Source organism: Pelobates fuscus, chromosome 6 (genome assembly GCF_036172605.1).
Source record: "Pelobates fuscus isolate aPelFus1 chromosome 6, aPelFus1.pri, whole genome shotgun sequence".
Lineage (NCBI taxonomy): Eukaryota > Metazoa > Chordata > Amphibia > Anura > Pelobatidae > Pelobates > Pelobates fuscus.
The window spans coordinates 249,739,721-249,761,393 of record NC_086322.1 but is presented as its reverse complement, the minus strand read 5'-3'; the positions used below and the strand labels follow the sequence as shown (position 1 = coordinate 249,761,393).

At 41.5% G+C, this 21,673-nt stretch overlaps 1 protein-coding gene across 1 annotated transcript in view; it reads right to left on the bottom strand.

Moving 5' to 3' along the window:
* LOC134614775 (glucose-6-phosphatase catalytic subunit 1-like) overlaps positions 1-21,673 on the bottom strand; it is a 92,070-nt gene that overhangs the window by 28,381 nt on the left and 42,016 nt on the right. The window contains exon 2 of the mRNA XM_063458921.1: positions 11,968-12,077. Coding sequence (XP_063314991.1) covers positions 11,968-12,077 — 110 coding nt within the window. The remainder of the gene's footprint in view (positions 1-11,967; positions 12,078-21,673) is intronic.

The following is a 21,673-nucleotide window of genomic DNA, read 5'->3' as shown; positions in this document are numbered from 1 at the left end:
TTGTGAAAACTTGGCAAACTAGGCCGTGGTGGTCATGGGCTGAAACCAACAAGGAAGATGCAATGATTTCCCCGATTGGCCCCTGCAGAGCCAACGCTGTCTGATTGCAGGCTCAGAGACAGTAGAGACTGATGTGGAGATCAAAGAACACCCTCACTCGCCAGACCAAAGTTAAAAAGAGGGGATCCTCAGCCTTTGTATCAGAGTGTTGCCATGGTATTGGCCCAGTGCGTGTGGTCTGCATGTTCAATCACCAGACCACAAGGGAAACTGATTACCACTGTCAACATACATTTTAAATAATTTAGAATTATATATATTTTTTTTACCCCTTGCAGCGCCTCCTGCCCCATATCCCCCTCACACACTCTGCTGCATCATGTGCCCCTCACACCCCCTGCTGCACTATGTGCCCCTCACACACATTGTGCAGCAGGGCCAGACTGGCCCACCGGGATACCGGGAAAATTCCCGGTGGGCTGCGGTACCTGGGGCCGGTCTGACAGCCCTGATCAGCCCTGATCAGCCCTGTCAGTCTCCCAGCACAATTAACCTTAATTTCGGCTGCATGCCCTGCCTCCGCACACAAGCCCCGCCTCCTGAACATAGCTCCGCCTCCCTCGCGTAAGCCCCGCCCCCACACGTTGCTCGCCGGAAGGAAGAGGCTACAAAATGGAAACTTCACCTACCAGGTAAGCTTCAGCCATGACAGTGATTGTGTGTGTGTGTGTGTGTGCTAGCGAGTGAGCTTGTCTGTGTGTGTGTGTGTGCCTGCTAGTGAGTGAGCTTGTCTGTGTGTGTGTGCCTGCTAGCAAGTGAGCTTGTCTGTGTGTGTGTGTGTGTGTGCCTGATTGTGTGTGTGTGTAAATGAGCTTGTGTGTGTGTGTATGCCTGCTAGTGAGTGAGCTTGTCTGTGTGCAGGTCCGGTGCAAGGATTTCTGCTGTCCTAGGCAAAGATCAATTTTGCCGCCCCTTCATGTCACTCACTGACAGACACACACAAGCTGACACACATACACTCACTTACTGACACACACACACACACACACACACACACACAGACACTCACTGACAGACATACACTCAATCACTGACAGACACTCACTGACAAACATACACACAGACTCACTGACAGACATACACACTCACTCACTGATACAAACACACTCACTGACAGACATACTCACTCAGTGACAGACAAACACACACACACACACACTGACATGCATATACTCACTCACTGACAAACACACACCGACACTTACTGAGAGACATACACACACACACTCACTGACACACACACACTCACCGACAGACATACACTCAATCACTGACAGACACACACACAGACACTCACTGACAGACATACACACAGACTCACTGACATACATACACACTCACTGACACACACACACACACACACACACTCACTGACAGACATACTCACTCAATGACAGACAAACACACACACACTGACAGACATACACTTACTCACTGACACACACACTCACACAGACACTCAGTGACAGACATACACTCACTCACTGATGCACACACTCACTGACAGATATACACTCACTTAGTCACTGACAGACACACACATTCACTGACAGACATACACTCACTCACTGACAGATATACACTCACTCAGTGACAGACAGATAGACACACACAGTCACTGACAGACACACACATTCACTGACAGACATATACTCACTCACTGAGAGAGAGACACACACACACTCACTGACAGACATATACTCACTCACTGAGAGACACACACACAGACAGACACTCAGTGACAGACATACACTCACTCACTGACAGACACTCACTGACAGACACAGGCACTCACTGACACACACACACACACAGGCAGACACTCGGTGTCACACACACACTCACTGACAAACACTTAAACACTCACCTCCCTAGGATCCAGTGTGGGGCAGCTCCTCACTCCTCCCGCCTGCCGTTTAGTATGCCGGGGCCGGAATGACGTCATATTCCGGCTCACGGCATCACAGAGGGCGCGTGAGGGAGGAGTGAGAGGCTGCAAGAACAGCCTCCCTCGCTGCCTTCTCCTTCCCCCCTCTCCTCCAGTCACCGGAATTTTATGGCAGAGCAGGCACCTGTCATCAAGGTAAGAAGGTGCCTGCTCTGCCATACTGTGACAGGACTCAAGACGGGTTGAGCCCACCAGGAAATTCCCGGTGGGCACCCCCAGCAGGCGAATGCCTAGTTCACCTAACGGTGGCGCCAGCCCTGCCTGTGTGTGTGCGTGTGCTGGCAAGTGAGTGAGCTTGTTTGTGTGTGTGTGTCTGCTAGTGAGAGAGCTTGTGTGTGTGTGCCTGCTAGTGACAGAGCTTGTGTGTGTGTGCCTCCTAGTGAGTGAGCTTGTCTGTGTGTGTGTGTCTGCTAGTGAGAGAGCTTGTGTGTGTGTGTGCCTGCGCGTGAGAGAGAGCTTGTGTGTGCCTGCTAGTGAGTGAGCTTGTCTGTGTGTATATGTCTGCTAGTGAGAGAGGTTGTGTGTGTGCCTGCTAATGAGTGAACTTGTGTGTGTGTGCATTTTAGTGAGTGAGCTTGTCTGTAGTAAGCTTGTGCAGGTCAGAGCTTGTCTGTAGTAAGTTTGTGCGTGTCAGAGTTTGTCTGTACTACATTTGTGTGTGTGTATGCCAATAAGCTTGTCTGTGCATGTCAGTGAGATTGTCTGTTAGTGAGCCTATTTGTGTGCATCTGTAAACTTGTGTATTTATGTCAATGAGCTTATATATATCAGTGAGATTGTTTGTCTATGACGCTGTGTATCAATGAGCTTGCGTATGTCAGTGAGATGGTCTGTGTCTGCATGTGAGTATGCTTACTGTATAATTGAATGTTTGACTCTGAAAGGAATATTTTATATTAGAAAAAACAAATATATATATTGACCAATAATATGTAAGGGGCTATGTCTTGCCACCCCAGATGATTGGGTCAGATATAAATACATATATCTGCCAGTGTATGTCTGTTAATGAATGTGTCTGTGTCTGCCAGTGTATGTCTGTTAGTGAGTGTGTCTGTCAGTGAATGTGTGTGTCTGCCAGTGTATGTATGTTAGCAAGTGTGTGTGTCTGTCAGTGTATGTCTGTGAGTAAGTGTGCGTGTCTTTCAGTGAATGTCTGGTGAGTGCCTGTGTCTGTAAGTAAATGGGTGTGTCTTTCAGTGTATGTCTGTGAGTGTGTCTGTTAGTGTGGTGTCTGTCAGTGAATGTGTGTGTGTGTCTGTCAGTGAGTGTGTGTGTCTGTATGTGTGTGTATGTCAGTGCATGTTGGTCCTAAATAGGAAGAGGTGCAGCTTTGACAGGAAGGGGTGTGGCAAATTTTGATTAGGGGGTTGCCTGAGTTTCGTCATGCCTAGGGCAGCATGAATTCAAAATACACCACTGGGTACAAGCTTACTTGTACTGATGTGGGTAATTTTTTTTTTTTTTACTAAATTTTAAAAATTCCATACTGGTAAAAACGTGTTAATGGATGTTATTACTTTGTATTTTAACTATTAAAGGCTTTTGGTCACTACACTTGTGTGCTGTGCCAATTACTTTTTTTTAATTTAGTTTTAATACTGTTTTCATACTTCCTGGCATATTTTATCTCTACTCCAAAGCAATCCTAGGTGGGGTCAAACCACCAACACTGTCATAGAGCAGTTAGTCTGCCATATTTGTGAGCATATTTTAACTATTTTTATCATATACATCACTTTTTATTGAGAGCACTATCTGTCGCCTTATCTATTTCTACCTGGGTACCTGTCATCGTGAACCAAACGGACAACTCCAATATATCCTATAAGTGGGGATTATACCACAACACGCTATACACACTAGAGCTGGCTAAGGCTCTATAAAATAAAATAGACAGCTACCATACCCAAAGAAAAGTCCTTGCTGTACTAAAGACTAAACGTCTACTATCACAAGACTATGATTTGTGAGGGCTATCACATTGACTTATTTCCTGTTTATTCCAAAAATCTATTAATTTTTTATATTGTCTATTGGTGCAGCCTTTTTTTTTCTGTATATTCTATAAAGGGTTTTAGGGTTGCTGACTATTTCTGTTGATTAGCGCTGAACCATTTTTTTTTTGATCCATTATTTTTTATTCAAAATTTTTTGATTATTATTATTTTTTTTTTTTTATTCTTTATTTTCTTTGTGCAAGGATAGAACACAGGCTTACAATGCTCCAACAGCTAGGGTAAGCGGTTATTCAGACATAGTGGTACCGTAGGTAGGCATTAGAAGATACTGCACATTTTTAAATGTATTATTGTCGCTTGTCAAGTAGTGTCTCCAGATCTGCTTATCAAAAAAGGTGTGATACAAAGTTAGGTCAAACAAGATAACATGAAATAACAGAGTATTAGTTCTAGAGATTAAAACATTGCTAATCTGGTTTATAATGCTAACCTTGCTTGGGTGAACAAGTATTCTAACATGGTGGTATCTTAGCTAGGCATTAGGTTCTACTGCATGTTTTAATATATATATATATTGATGTCGCTTTTCAAGTGTTTTCTCCTGTTTAGCTCATGTGAGCAGGTTAGGTACACGTTTAGCTATGACAAAACTGCATAAAACAACATTTGATCTGCACTAGGGCTCAGGGTCATTTAGTGTTAGGTAAACAGGCTAGGTAGGGAGGCAGTTAGAGTGCCATTGGTTACTAGGCTAGGAACATGTATAGACATATATAGTGACATGACATATATAACCATGGGTTATTTCTGCAGGAGATAGATGCCCCTGTGGGGAACTTGGGAATAAGCAGGTTCCATGTGTATTGGTCCCCGGATGGTAGTTATGGGGGTTATAGTCCAAGTCCAGCCCAGAGAATAATGCTTAAAAATAATGCGGTTGAGCTCGGGCAGGGCGCCATGGTCACTAGGTACTTTCAGGGTTGTAAGGGTAGTCATCCGAGTAGGTAATGTGGCGCAAACAGTCCATGCCAGGGTTGGTGCAAATCAGCCGGCGGATTAAGGGCATGGTGGTAACTGAAATGCACTGGTGGTACCTCTGTGGGATTTCACCCTATCCCTTGTCTTGGCGCCTGACCTCCTTGGTATGCGAGATTCTGTAATGTGGTCAGGCAAAATAACTTGCGTGTGGGCAGTTTAGCGATGTGCTTCATGTCTTAGGGCTCCGGTCTTGCCATGTGGAGCCGAGCAGTCCCTCGGGCATTGTCTGCCAGGATCACCGGAGACCCTCGGCTGGGTGCAGGCGCAAGTCTCCCCCGTGTTTGGCTTTGCTTTTGCCGCTGCTTGTGCTGATAAGACACGTGAGACCTGGGCTGCCTTCTCCGCGGGCTCCTCTTCCCTGCGAGAGCCGTGGGTATGCTCTTTGCTCGTGCAGGGCGCCATTCGGGTAAGGGGCTGCTTGCCTGTAGCAGGACCTGTTGCAGTGCCTGTCTCTCCAGTTTTCTCCAGAAAGCCGCTAGGATGGCCTCTAGTTTCGCCTGAAACATGGTCTCTGTAGTGGGATCTTGGTTGCGAGGGAGGCACAAGGTGTCCGCCATTAGGGGTGGGTCAGTAGTGGGTTTAGTTGCTTGCCTGCCAGCCTTCACCTCTCCTTCTCCCCTGTGGGGTTTCCCTCTCCCGAGTTGGACTGTGATCACCCCCGATGGTCCCAGGGGGGGTAACGGGGCATCTGCTCCTCTATAGCAGTCGCTGAGTGTCTACGGAGCGGAAGAGCGGCCGCCTCCCCCGCCCGGTGCATACTAGGCCGCATGCTCTCGCTAGTGGTTTTGCTCGGCTTTCATTAGGTCACCGACCCCTGCTACCGGGCCCAGCAATGTTAGGCGCCGGAGTGGGCTCCAGGTGGTCCCGTAATCAGGCTGAATGGGCCCTATGTCTTTGTCAATGCTAAGACTGTGGAGGAGCTCCTGCGAAACACATCTGTGCTCCATGACAGTCAGGCCCCGGCCCCCAACATTTTTCTTTTTAAATAACAATACTACCAATATTACTTTACACTTCAGTAAATATAATCAAATCTTCCATTGATATAGATTTCTTACATAGAAGGTAAAGACATACAAACAAAACGTAATACATTTACATAACTTACAATACATTAATTTAAACAAGTTTACAAGACAATACAACAATACAATACATAACATTGCAACAGAGTTGGATTTTGAAAGAATTAGGTAGAATTAGTGGTTCGTTTTCCAGCACATTTTTTGTGCTGAAAAACCCCAACTCGGCTTATACTCGAGTCAGAGTCTGTATTATGGCAATTTGCATTGCCATAATACAGACTGGGGGCTGTGGGGGCTGGCAGAGCTGTACTTACCTTTCCTGCAGCTCCTGTCGGCTCTCTCCTCCTCCGCGCCGTCCGTTCAGCACCTCGGTCAGCTCCCAGTGTAAGTCTCGCGAGAGCCGCGGCTCTCGCGAGACTTACACTGGGAGCTGACAGAGGGAGCTGCACAGACCGCGCGGAGTAGGAGAGAGCTGACAGGAGCTGCAGGAAAGGTAAGTACAGCTCTGCCAGCCCCCCTCTCCCCCCACTGAACTGCCAATGACACTGGACCACCAGGGAAGGAGCCCCCCTCCCTGGCCAGCTAGCAAGCAGGGAGGGGGGACGAAAAAAAAAGATAATTTAAAAAAAAATTAATAATAATTAAATAATAAATAATAATACCCAAAAAAATAATAATATAAAAAAAAAATAATTAATAATATATCAAATGCCCACCCCCACCAACACATACACAAACACACACTGCATCACACACTGCATCACACACTCACACTTCATTCATATACACACACTGCACTCACACACACTGCACTCACACACACTGCATTCACACACACTGCATTCACACACACTGCACTCACACACACACATTGCACTCACACACACTGCACTCACACACACTGCACTCATACACACACACACTGCACTCATACACGCACTGCACTCATGCACACTGCACTCATACACACACACTGCATTCATTATATACACACACTGTAAATAAATATTCAATTAATATAATTTTTTTAGGATCTAATTTTATTTAGAAATTTACCAGTAGCTGCTGCATTTCCCACCCTAGTCTTATACTCGAGTCAATACGTTTTCCCAGTTTTTTGGGGTAAAATTAGGGGCCTCGGCTTATATTCGGGTCGGCTTATACTCGAGTATATACGGTAAATAATAAATTGATCAAATTACTTAACTTAGAATTTGATGTAATTAAGTGAGTCATCATATAGCTTTTAAGTCTTAAGAAATTAAACAACTCTTTAGATGGAAGGCTATACTCCTGTGTTATTTGAACAAAGGTTTTAATTGTTCCATCTGTCAATAATCCTATCCTAATAATCTGTCAATTTCCTATCCTAATGTTTCTAATACCCCACTTCCTATAGACTGTAAGCTCATTTGAGCAGGGTCCTCTTCAACCTATTATTCCTGTAAGTTTTCTTGTAATTGTCTTATTTATTGTTACATCCCCCTCTCAAAATATTGTAAAGCGCTACGGAATCTGTTGGCGCTATATAAATGGCAATAATAATAATAATAATAATAATAATAATTGTGCCAATCGTAGAATCCCTGCTTGTTTCCAATCCTTAAGATTTAAATCTTCTACTTGTTTTTCTACAGTGTTTAACTCTAAATAGCTTGGAACTCTTTTTTCAATATTTAATACTTTCTTTATTTTAACCCAACTGTTTATTAAATGTGTTAAAATAACATTGGAGTATTCTTTTTTTATTAGATTTATCTATGTTCCAAATTAAGCAATCCAAATTATAAACTTTACCTGTATTTATTTCCATCTGATACCATCCCTCATTTTTATTATCTTCTACTTGCATTCTATAAATATGCAGAATTGTAGCTGCTTTATAGTTATTCGTTATTAACGGATAGGCAAGTCCGCCTTTATTTAATTTTTGTGTAAGTACTGACTGCTTCAATCTTGGTTTCTTGCCTTTCCAAATATTTTGAGTAAAACCTTTTTGTATCAATTCAAGCCAATAGTTCAATATGTGGAGTGGTAGCATTTGGAACATATAGTTTCATTTTGGTATTACATATGAATTAATCACATGTATTCTTCCCCAGAAGGTGATTTCTAAGTTTCTACGATCTTTTAACCATCTGTTGAGCTTTAATAGTAACTCTAGAAAATTCATCTCCATGATCTTATTAGCCCTGTCTGATGATTTTAATTCCTAAGTAATCCATACTCTTTTCAACCCAAAGAAAATCATATCTATTCTTAATCTCTTGCTGCGTTTTCTTATCAAGATTAATATCCATGATCATAGATTTATTTATATTTAATTTATAATTTGATATATGACTATATCGGGCAATTTCTTGCACAAGGAACTCCAATGAGATTTTAGGGTCTGTTATAGTAATTAAGATATCGTCAGCGTATAAACTAATCTTTTGATCCACATCCATTATTTTATAGCCATTAATCTTTTTGTTATTTCTAATATTTTCGGCTAATGGCTCAATAGACAGTAAATAAAGTAATGGTGAAAGCGGACACCCCTGTCGAGTTCCGTTTCTAAGTTGAAACCATGGGGCAGTAATGCTAGGTCCTATGGTACGTGCAACTGGATTTACGTAGAGAGCCATAATGGCTTTCTTAATCCATCCTTGGAGGCCATAGTGTTATAGGACAGCTTCTAGGTATCTCCAGTTGACTCTGTCAAATGCTTTTTCAGCATTGATTGACAGAGCCAAAACTGGGACCTTATTTCTGTTTGCATCATCTAAAATGTTAATAATTCTTCTTATACTTGTTTAAGAATTTCTGCCCGGAACATATCCTCTTTGATCTCTATGTATTATTAATGGGAGAAGTGTCTTTATTCTGGCAGCCAAAACTGAAGCGTATAGAGATATTGAGCGATAATTTTTAACATCGGTGGGGTTCTTATTATGTTTTAGAATTGGCAAGATGTTAGTGTTCAACATCTCTGCAGGCAGAAATCCTCTACCTGCAGCTTTGTTGAAAGCATTTGTCAAATGAGGTCAAAGCAATTCCTTAAATGTTTTGTAAAACAAGTTACTGAACCCATCTGGACCTGGAGTTTTAGATCTTTCTAGCCCATTTATGGCTGCCATAATCTCATCCATGGTTATATTCTTGTTTAATAGCTCATTATCTGATGCTGTTAACTGGAATTCATTTATGCTTTCAAGATATTTTTCAATGTTTTCAACTATTGGGGTTTGGGGTATGTTATATAAGTTACTATAAAATATGTTAAACTGTTGTCCTATTTCTTTGGGAGCTGTTACTATATTTCCATTATTTATACATTTTTCCACTCTGTTCTGTCCCTTTTGTTTTCTAAGTTTTTGGGATAGCATTTTATCAGCTCTATTGCCTTTAGAATAATATTTTAATTTTAATCTATCCATACTTTTAGCAGTTCTTTCCATGAGTTTTTGCTTTATATTTTCTTTCATTACTAATATTTTTTCGTAATTTTCAGGAGACAGAAATTGTTTATTTATTTGAGTCAAATTTCTTATTTGAGTATATAAGTAGGATAAGGTAGTCTTTTTATCGACCTGGCTTTGGAGCTTAATAAAATGACCTCTTATTACAGCCTTAAAGGCACACCACAAAGTGGTCGGGTCAATAATTTCTGTATTATTTTCTTTAAAATAATTTTTATGCTCGTATTTTTGCTAAGCCATATTATTGCCTGGTTTAATTTGTTATGCACATGTTGGAATAAGCTAGGCAACTCGACTAACAGCGACCCAATGCTCATACTTTTGCCAAGCCATATTATTGCCTAGTTTAATTTGTTATGCACATGATGATATATGCTAGGTGACTCGTCTAACAACGACCCAATGCTCATATTTTTGATAAGCCATATTATTGGCTAGTTTAATTTGTTATGCGCATGTTGGTATAAGCTAGGTGACTCGACTAACAGCGACCCAATGCTCATATTTTTGCTAAGTCATATGATCGCCTAATTTAACTAGTCATGCTCATGCTTAAACGTGCTGTTACTATATTATTATAACCTTGTATTTTTACTTAGGTCTGTTCTACAGTAATGTGCTTCTATACACTAATGTCCTTCACCTATGTCCTACTCTCACGACACTCACTCCATTTAGCTCACCACTCGCCACATCCAGCGTGCGTCGATATCTAATTAACCTTTACCTGTTGATGCTTACGAATAACAGCGTATGCATAGCCTGTTTATAATTTTACTTAAAAATGTGCTGATATGTACAAGCCATAAATGTGAAAAACTGTGTTATAATCTTTGTATGTAAGCCGTCGTGGCATTGTTAAATGCTCTGTTACCTCCTGCACAATGAAAAATAAAGAATTTAAAAAAATATTTTTTTAATATTATTTTCTATATAGGTTTTATTTAATTCGGAACCAAGCAAAGTATCATTTAAACGCCAGGTATATGCTTCCCTCTCAAGTTTACAGACACCTATTTCACACAAGACTCTATTATGATCCGTCCATACTATTTAATTAATATCTATTTTTTTGATTATATCAATAAGACTTGGATCTGTCCAGATCATGTCCAATCTTGAGTAAGAGTAATGGACATTAGAAAAATGCGTATAGTCCATTTTGTTGGGGTTATGAATTCTCCAAATATCGAACATATTGAATTTGTCTTTGATTTTCTGTAAAGCTTTAGCTTGTTTCACCACTATTTAATTTAATTTATTTCCTTTCATTATTTTTTTTATCTATTTCTGGATCTAAAACCGCATTAAAGTCTCCAGCCAGTATTACATTTCCCACTTTAATTTCTTCTATTTTTTCTAATACAGTTCTTGGTAATGGTCACTGGTGAATAGTTTGGAAGATACACATTACAGGGTGTTAAAAAAATGGAGTTAATTTTACATATTATGACCATAAATCTACCTTTAACATCCTGTACTTGATGAATCATTTTTACCTTGATTTTCTCACCAAATATTATAGCTACTCCACATTTTTTTTTGTCTTTATCAGAAGCATGCAAGATAAGCGGAAATTTTTTACCTCCCCACTTTTGTTTGTCTGTCTGCCTCCAATGGGTTTCTTGTAAAAATACTAGATCCATCTGCTTTTTTCGACTAAGTATTTATATGGTAGAGATCTTTTTGCTATCGTATTCATACCTTGGACATTAAGTGTGAGCATCTTTATCATGTTATTTCCCAAGTCATTTTTGCATCCTTCTCTACCCCATAATCTCTAATATCTTCCCTCATTGTTGCAAAAACATACATATACCAAAAAAACATATATTTAAAAACTATGGAGGAGATCCTCCTCTTATAGGCTGAACCGCTCTAAACCATTTTTTGTATTCTGATGTGGGTACAGGCTTAATTTTACAAGTCTGGTGTAACGATGTAGTCCAGGGTGTCATAGGATTAATATAGTAGACGTGCAGTTTATAAATATAGGTTTATACATTACTCTGAATTAATGTATTTGTTATAATGAATTTGTTATAATGTAATTCATTATCACAGGAGCTAACCCATGAGTAAATGCTGCCATGAATAATGGTCTGGAAAATGTGATTCATAGAACATGTGAGGGTTTAGGGAAGGACATATCCTGTAGCATAGAGTAGGGCTTTGAGAGGGGCTAAGTCACTATATGTGGGAGGGCCCATACAATATACCTTTGGACTAAAGCCCTTTGTCTTTTTGCCATCTAGCAACAACACCCCCCTCCCCTCCCCCTGCCACATTGAAGACATACCAGTGTATTTACAAATAGTAGTAGATAACCCAAACAGCACACATCAGTCCACTCCCATGCAAAGTTATCTGGAGGGTCTTACCCCTATCCTCGAAGAACATATATTTAAATAATACTTACTGGTCTGTTGGCTTTTATTTAAAATATCCATTAATTGAATATAAGTTCTTACCTGGACCAGTCTCACATGTTACAGAAAATTGTTTGATATCCGGAGCTGTGACATTCACATAGAAGGAAGTTTCATGGACCCACCAGTAAGGTCTCTGCCCAAAGAGGATCCTGTGAGAAATGTTTTGCAGTTATAACAGAGAAAGTAAAAGTGATATCATAATCCACTACATTAAAAAAATACCAACACAGATACTACATGCATGTATAAACTATTCAAAAATAAATCATTGTAATAAAAAATGGAACAAGTGTTTCCTGACTAATCCATGTCAGCATTACTAATTCATGTCAGCATCACTAATGAGCTAAACTCCTCCTTCTCAGCTGAGAGGACAGAAATATTCAGTTGAATTAATATTATAAAAGGTCCCAACTCCACAACTCCTGTCCTGTTAGGCAGCTTTAATATTTCTTTTAAAGTTCACCGGCCAGAAGTTTTTCAATATGGCCCTCCTAGGGAGTTGTACTCTCCTATAGGTTTTTGCTGCTTTCCTTTAGCGCAATCATGCGCAAATGACAGGCTTTTTTTTTACATCCAGACGCGTTCAGCAAATCCAAAATGGCTCATTTCTTTTGGAATGCATCACACATGAGCACTCAGTAAAGTACCTTTTTGCTGGTATAACCTGCTGAAAATGCATTTCATAGCTAGCCACCAGTTTCTGGCAGCATTCCTGAGGAATCTTAGCCCATTGCTCATGAGCAATAGCCTTCAGTTCAGTAATAATCTTGGGTTTGTGTGCTGCAACTGCCTTCTTCAAATCCCACCAGAGGTCTTCTATGGGGTTCAAGTCAGGTGACTGTGATAGCCACTGTAGAATTTTCCATGACTTTTCTGCAACCAAGCCTTGGTGAAATTTGCGGTATGCTTGGGATCACTGTCTTGTTGAAAGGTCCAATGACGCCAAAGCTTCAGGTTCCCCACAGATGGCATGACATTTTCCCCTAGGTTTTCCTGATACTTCAGTGAATCCATCTTGCCTTTCACACGCTGCAGGTTTACAGTGCCAGAGGATTCAAAGCGGCCCCAGAGCATCACCGAGCCATCACCATGCTTAACTGCAGGCAGAGTATTTTTTTTCAGCATATGCTTCATTCTTCTTCAATTGTTTTTATTGATCTCTCCACCGAACAGAATTCAAAACTTATTTGGCTTATTTATATGATTTGGAGCACATTGGAGCTAACTTTTCTTGTGCTTTTGGTTCAGTAGTGGTGTACGTCTTGGAGTTCTAGCATGAAAACCTTTTGTGTTGAGTATGCGCCTTAACCCCTTAAGGACCAACTTTCTCAAATAAAAGGGAATCATGACATGTCACACATGTCATGTGTCCTTAAGGGGTTAATGTGCTCACTAAAATCACAGTGTCTGTTGCCACCAAGTCTTTTTACAACCTGCCTTCTCACAAATCTGGTTGCAGCCATTGGTAGCTTTCCTTTTCTGCCCCGTCCAGACAGTGTAATCACTGTTCCTTCAACTTTGAACTTGCAAACTATGCTTCTAACTGTGTCTCTAGGAACATTCAGTGCCTTTGCTATCTTTTTGTATCCTGTTACATAGTTACATAGTTAGATAGCTGAAAAGAGACTTGCGTCCATCAAGTTCAGCCTTCCTCACACCTGTTTTTTGCTGTTTATCCAAAAGAAAAGAAAAAAACCCAGTTTGAAGCACAATTTTGCAACAAGCTAGGACAAAAAATTCCTTCTTGACCCCAGAATGGCAGTCAGATTTATCCTTGAATCAAGCAGTTATTACCCTACATTGAAATATTATATCCTTGAATATTCTGTCTTTGCAAGTATGCATCTAGTAGCTGTTTGAACATCTGTATGGACTCTGATAAAACCACTTCTTCAGGCAGAGAATTCCACATCCTGATTGTTCTTACAGTAAAAAAACCTTTCCTTTGCCTTAGACGAAATCTTCTTTCTTCCAGTCTAAACGCATGGCCTCGTGTCCTATGTAAAGTCCGGTTTGTGAATAGATTTCCACACAATGGTTTGTATTGGCCCCGAATATATTTGTATAATGTTATCATATCCCCTCTCAGGCGACGTTTTTCTAAACTAAATAGGTTTAAATTTGTTAACCTTTCTTCATAGCTGATATGTTCCATTCCTTTTATTAATTTTGTAGCCCGCCTCTGCACTTTTTCTAGTGCCATGATATCCTTCTTTAGAACAGGTGCCCAAAATTGCACAGCATATTCAATATGTGGTCTTACCAGTGATTTATAGAGAGGCAAAATGATATTCTCGTCCCGAGAATGAATGCCCTTTTTCATGCATGACAATACCTTACTGGCCTTGGCCACTGCTGATTGACATTGCACATTGTTGCATAGTTTGTTGTCTATAACAATTCCCAAGTCCTTTTCGTGTGTTGTTATCCCTAATTCGCTTCCATTAAGGGTATACGTTGCTTGTGTATTCTTTACGCCGAAGTGCATAACTTTGCATTTTTCAACATTAAATTTCATCTGCCATTTGAGTGCCCAGCCCCCCAGTCTATCTAAATCCTTCCTGTTCTTTGCTTGTAAAGTGCGATGATCTCTTTTGTTACCTTTGTGGACCATATTTCTAAAATGCAGTCAAACATGACACTCAACAAACCCCTAGCCAGTTCAGGTATTCCAAGTGCACCTAATGCAACTAATGAATCCCTTGATTATCTACATACGTTTTGCCTGAGACAACACATGTTTTGCATATTTGTGCTCTTTGAGTGATTCTATTCAGGGGATTGAATAATTTTGAGACTGTTATTAGTTATTATAAGTTGCATTTTCAGTTGAATATGGGGAAACTACTTGAAGCATTCCATTGTATTGAGCTATTTCCATTGCTTTTGTTTGATCTGTTCACTGCAAACAGCTGAAAGTCTGTAAATTTTGACAATAAACCAGATTTTTAATGGGGGTTAAATAATTTGGATTACAACTGTACATTGAAAGACACAATCACTGACAGACACACACACATACATTGACAGACACACACACTGTCAGATACACACACTGACAGAGACACTCACTGAGAGACACACACACACTCTCAATGACAGACACACACTTTCACTGATTTGAAACACTATCACTGACAGACACACTCACTGACAGACACACACATACACTGACAGAGAGGCACGTTCATTTTATTATTTGTGGTTTTACTTTTTTAGGCCCATCCAGCCTCCCTACAATTGGTAGGGAGGCTCCTCCCGTCACCCCATCCCTGACTTTTGCATGCCGCTGCCCCCCGTTCCCCCAGTACTGCCCCTTCCTGACTTCAGACATCAAGAATTGGAATAAGGCACCCAATGTAGATGCAGCAATCATAAAGTTGGCAAAGAAAACCATTTTTTCCATTGATAGTGTAGAAACATAGAAACATAGAAACATAGAATGTGACGGCAGATAAGAACCATTCGGCCCATCTAGTCTGCCCAATTTTCTAAATACTTTCATTAGACCCTGGCCTTATCTTATAGTTAGGATAGCCTTATGCCTATCCCACGCATGCTTAAACTCCTTTACTGTGTTAACCTCTACCACTTCCGCTGGAAGGCTATTCCATGCATCCACTACCCTTTCAGTAAAGTAAAACTTCCGGATATTATTTTTAAACCTTTGCCCCTCTAATTTAAGACTTTGTCCTCTTGTTGTGGTAGTTTTTCTTCTTTTAAATATAGTCTCCTCCTTTACTGTGTTGATTCCCTTTATGTATTTAAATGTTTCTATTATATCCCCCTGTCTCGTCTTTCCTCCAAGCTATACATGTTAAGATCCTTTAAGTAATAAAGCCGATTCTGTGCACTAATTGGAAGATTGTGCTCAAACACCTAATAAGTGGTAACCCCTACACCACTTCAAAACATTGGAGGATATTTAAACAGGAAAGAGAGGAAAAGATCCACATAACAGCCAACTGAGGAAGCCTTTTGTAAGGCGAAACGCGTTTTGGACACTGTTGTAGACTATTGAGTCAAACCGGACTAATATCTGGAACTTATTTTTTAATCTTTTATTTTATATATATATATATGTTTGATTTTATATTTGAATTTTTATCTACAATAAAGCACCCTTTTTCTGGAATTCCTTTGGGATTTTGCATCTCTATTAGCAGCAAATTTAAAGGGAAAGCACAAAGCATCAAGCACCCTTAAAGGAACCACCGAGTCCCCAAAGAGAGAAAAAGGATTGGGACATCCTTGAATGGTCCAGAGGCGTATACCACCTGAGTCATATGAGGGTATGACTCCAGGCTTGTGAGTTATAATATTTCAGCTTATACACTTTTAATGCCCATTTTACAGTGTTGCACTATTGCCTGTATAATTTTGTTTTACAGAATACCGACTGTATCATATTCTTAGGAGCTCCACCTTTTTATATGTATGTATATTATATGGTAAGATCCTTTAACCTTTCCTGGTAAGTTTTATCCTGCAATCCATGAACCTCCCTAAATATAGTAAACTCTTACTTGTATTCAAGTCTGCAGCTGCAGGGTCTGCCTCTGAACTGACACTGTCTGCTGACATCATCAGAAGTGGTGGTCTGAGCAAATGACAATGCTTCCCCATAGGATTGGCTGAGACTGTCAACTAGGCAACATCTCCTCATAAATAAAAATTGATTCAATGCATCTTTATGAGGAAAGTTCAGTGTCTGCATGCAGAGGGTGGAGACACTGAATGGCAGTGCTGCACACTAGGCAGTACTTTCCCAGGAAGCACCTCTAGCAGCCATCTAAGGAGTGGCAATTGGAGTTATGTTCTCTGAAAAGACAGTGTTTACTGCAAAAAGCCTGAAGGGAATGATTCTACTTACCAGAACAAATACAAAACGCTGTAGTTGTTCTGGTGACTATAGTGTCCCTTTAAGTTTGGAAGCTTAAGATAGATGAATGGGAACAAGACTTGTGTGGACAGGCTGACAATAAAATTAGTTTAGATAATGCACCCTTTTACCCCGCCCATTGACTTCCTGCTTCACTGGACACTGCTGCTGGGGGTATGGATTTACTTGAAAGATGAAAGCATAAATTAGAGAGAGATTAGCATAGAATGTGTTTTCGTATAGCTGCATCCTTTGAGTTTCCCTCCAATACCATCTCTATCAGATAAATGATGCTTGGGAGGTATGCTTGTTTTAGTGTTTTTGGTCGATAAGATTCTGTAAATAGGCCCATCATAATTGTCAGCACCAGGCCCACTGGGCTCTTAATCTGGCCCTGACAATACTCCAAGTGAGGTCTCACCAGTGTTCTGTACAATGGCATGAGCACTTCCCTCTTTCTACTGCTAATACCTCTCCCTATACAACCAAGCATTCTGCTAGCATTTCCTGCTGCTCTGTTACATTGTCTGCCTACCTTTAAGTCATCAGAAATAATCACCCCTAAATCCCTTTCCTCAGATGTTGAGGTTAGGACTCTATCAAATATTCTGTACTCTGCCCTTGGGCTTTTACGTCCAAGATGCATTATCTTGCACTTATCCACAGTAACCCCTTAGTGACCAGGCCATTTTTCAATTGTATTACCGTTAAGGACCAGGGCTCTTTTTACATTTCTGCAGTGGTTGTGTTTAGATGTAATTTGCCTCTTACACATTTACTGTACCCATACATATTATATACCATTTTTCTCGCTATTAAATGTCCATTCTAAAGATACCATCATTTTCATCATATCATATAATGTACTAGAATAAAAAAAGTAAAATATGATAAAAAAACAAACAAAAAAAAACACAGCTGGCCATCATGCACCCATGTCCCAGTTGGAACATGTCTGAAGCCGACCAATGTAATTCACCTCAGTCAAACTGTATGTTTTTGAAAAGTACACACCCTAGGGCATTTCACATGGTGGCATTTGAACACTTTACATGCACTAATTCTACCACCAGTCTCTGTCAAACGTTTTTGTGGTGTTATTTTTCACTCACACATTCTACTTTGTGCATAGATTCTAAGCTCCTGTTAGGTGTTACTGCCAAAGGACACCACAATATGTACTTGGCATCATCTCCCGAGTACAGCGATAACACTCATGCATACGTTTGTCGGGTTCACTGGGGGGGTGCAAAGAAAAATGTCTGATATGCGTTTTTCAAATTTTATATATCTTGTTTGCCTATCTTGTTTTGAGGGCCTTATCAGATATCCCAATGTATTTTCTTGCCATGAGCGTGCATATATTTGAAAAGTTTACACCCCACAGTAGTTGAACGTGTGTGGAGGTAACTGTTCAATCCTCAATTTTACACACGCACACCGCTATGTGACTGTGATTTAGGAGAGCCCGCTGTTGGTTATTGCAAGAACACACCCCGGGTTGTTTTCTGCGAGGCCTCCTAAGGACACCCATGCCCCCCCCATGCATAGGTCTGCCAGGATTTGGGGAAGGTACGGTAACAATTGAATGACTTGCCATTTGAGTTGAAATTGAGAGTATGTCTTCTGATAGGCCTATCTTTAGCTTGGGGCTTATCACATACCCCAGTTTTATATATCGCCACAAAAGGGTACATACTTGAAACGTACACACCCCGAGGTATTGCAAGTATGTGGAGTGCTTTGATGCAACTTTTTTTTAGCCAGAAAAAAGATAAAACAAGTTGAAGAACGTGTGTGGAGGTAACTGTTCAATCCTCAATTTTACACACGCACACCGCTATTTGACTGTGATTTAGGAGAGCCCGCTGTTGGTTATTGCAAGAACACACCCCGGGTTGTTTTCTGCGAGGCCTCCTAAGGACACCCATGCCCCCCCCCATGCATAGGTCTGCCAGGATTTGGGGAAGGTACGGTAACAATTGAATGACTTGCCATTTGAGTTGAAATTGAGAGTATGTCTTCTGATAGGCCTATCTTTAGCTTGGGGCTTAACACATACCCCAGTTTTATATATCGCCACAAAAGGGTACATACTTGAAACGTAGACACCCCGAGGTATTGCATGTATGTGGAGTGCTTTGATGCAACTTTTTTTTAGCCAGAAAAAAGATAAAACAAGTTGAAGAACGTGTGTGGAGGTAACTGTTCAATCCTCAATTTTACACACGCACACCGCTATTTGACTGTGATTTAGGAGAGCCCGCTGTTGGTTATTGCAAGAACACACCCCGGGTTGTTTTCTGCGAGGCCTCCTAAGGACACCCATGCCCCCCCCCCATGCATAGGTCTGCCAGGATTTGGGGAAGGTACGGTAACAATTGAATGACTTGCCATTTGAGTTGAAATTGAGAGTATGTCTTCTGATAGGCCTATCTTTAGCTTGGGGCTTAACACATACCCCAGTTTTATATATCGCCACAAAAGGGTACATACTTGAAACGTAGACACCCCGAGGTATTGCATGTATGTGGAGTGCTTTGATGCAACTTTTTTTTAGCCAGAAAAAAGATAAAACAAGTTGAAGAACGTGTGTGGAGGTAACTGTTCAATCCTCAATTTTACACACGCACACCGCTATTTGACTGTGATTTAGGAGAGCCCGCTGTTGGTTATTGCAAGAACACACCCCGGGTTGTTTTCTGCGAGGCCTCCTAAGGACACCCATGCCCCCCCCCCATGCATAGGTCTGCCAGGATTTGGGGAAGGTACGGTAACAATTGAATGACTTGCCATTTGACTTGAAATTGAGAGTATGTCTTCTGATAGGCCTATCTTTAGCTTGGGGCTTAACACATACCCCAGTTTTATATATCGCCACAAAAGGGTACATACTTGAAACGTAGACACCCCGAGGTATTGCATGTATGTGGAGTGCTTTGATGCAACTTTTTTTTAGCCAGAAAAAAGATAAAACAAGTTGAAGAACGTGTGTGGAGGTAACTGTTCAATCCTCAATTTTACACACGCACACCGCTATTTGACTGTGATTTAGGAGAGCCTGCTGTTGGTTTTTGCAAGAACACACCCCGGGTTGTTTTCTGCGAGGCCTCCTAAGGACACCCATGCCCCCCCCCCATGCATAGGTCTGCCAGGATTTGGGGAAGGTACGGTAACAATTGAATGACTTGCCATTTGACTTGAAATTGAGAGTATGTCTTCTGATAGGCCTATCTTTAGCTTGGGGCTTAACACATACCCCAGTTTTATATATCGCCACAAAAGGGTACATACTTGAAACGTAGACACGCACACCGCTTTTTGACTGTGGAACACACCCCGGGTTTATCACGATTCCGGGAACCTAACACGCTAACAGACACACACACACACACACACAGAAAAGGTGCCGTACCGGACCTTAGAGTGGCCGGGCTAAGCACACACAGAATAGTCAGGAGACAAGCCGAGTCAGGGGAACCAGAAAACAGAATAACGAGAAACAAGCCGAGGTCAAAGGGTAGGAGAAAGTCACAAAGTCAGCTTAACAAGCCAGAGAGTACGTAACCACAAATCACAAGTTCAGAATCAATACTATACAGCAAAGACCACAACAGGGCAGGGAGGAACAGGAAAGGTGAGTATAAATACCCTAGGTTAAATTCTGATTGGATAACTTCCAATCAGAATTAACAATCACATGTGGGAGATATCTAAGCCTCCCACTGTGATTGTGGTACTGTTGCTTTAACGCCGGGTCACTCACGTGACCCCGGCGTTTGCATAAATCAACGACCTTTCAGCGTGCAGCGTTATACATGCTGCCGCTGGGAGGCGTGACGCCGCTCGCCGACAGGTAGGAGGAGGGGAGACCGCGGGCGGCGATGGACTGAGGGTGAGTGCTGCGAGTTGCGAGCAGCCTCCCCTACTAGCCGCCCGCGGACCCCTTACAGGGTTGTTTTCTGCGAGGCCTCCTAAGGACACCCATGCCCCCCATGCACGGGGTAAATGTAACAACCCCCCCCAAAGAAAAAGACACCAAAAAAAAATAACTGAACGGCAAAAAATAAATTAAAAATGGGCCAGCGTGTGGTATCGTTTGAAACAGTCTCCAATGCAGAGTCCAGGCTGCCCAGGGCAATCAGGACAGTAATATACACTGTCTTTTCTCTGCCCCCTCTTAGAACAGACCCTGCATCTTTTTTGGGGACTCTGTTTTGCCGCAGTAGGGGGGATTTTAAAAATAAAATGTGTAGCCCCAACTCTGCTCTCTTCCATCACCGCCCGGGGAGCAGGTGCATCACGGTACAAAATCCCCGAAATGATCTGGAGCTGAAACTGTAAAAAGCTCAGTTGCGTCCCGGGGTTTGCTTTTTTGAACAACAAGAAAGCGTTGTGGGTTGCAATCTGCATTAGGTAGATTGCAACCTTTTTGTACCAGGCCCTTGTCTTTCGTATAACTAGGTAGGGCTGCAGCAGCTGATCTGCCAGATCAACCCCACCCATATGACGGTTATAGGCCTTGATGCACACTGGCTTCCTCGTTCTCTCAGCTCTGACACGTACAGGGACCTCCACAGTCCCCTCAGTGTGGATGGTGGTAAGAAGGTACACATCCTTCTTGTCTCTGTACTTAACTGCCAACAGCTCCTCTTGGCGCAGAGCTGAGGTCTCCCCCCTCCGTAGCCGGGTGCGTGCAAGTTGTCCTGGGAAACCTGTGCTGTTCTTTTTAATTGTGCCGCAAGCTACTGTATCAAAACAGTACAGTAGCTTGAACAAAGGGACACTTGTATAAAAATTGTCAGTATACAAGTGGTACCCTTTGTTCATCAGGGGGAATATCAGGTCCCAGACAATCTT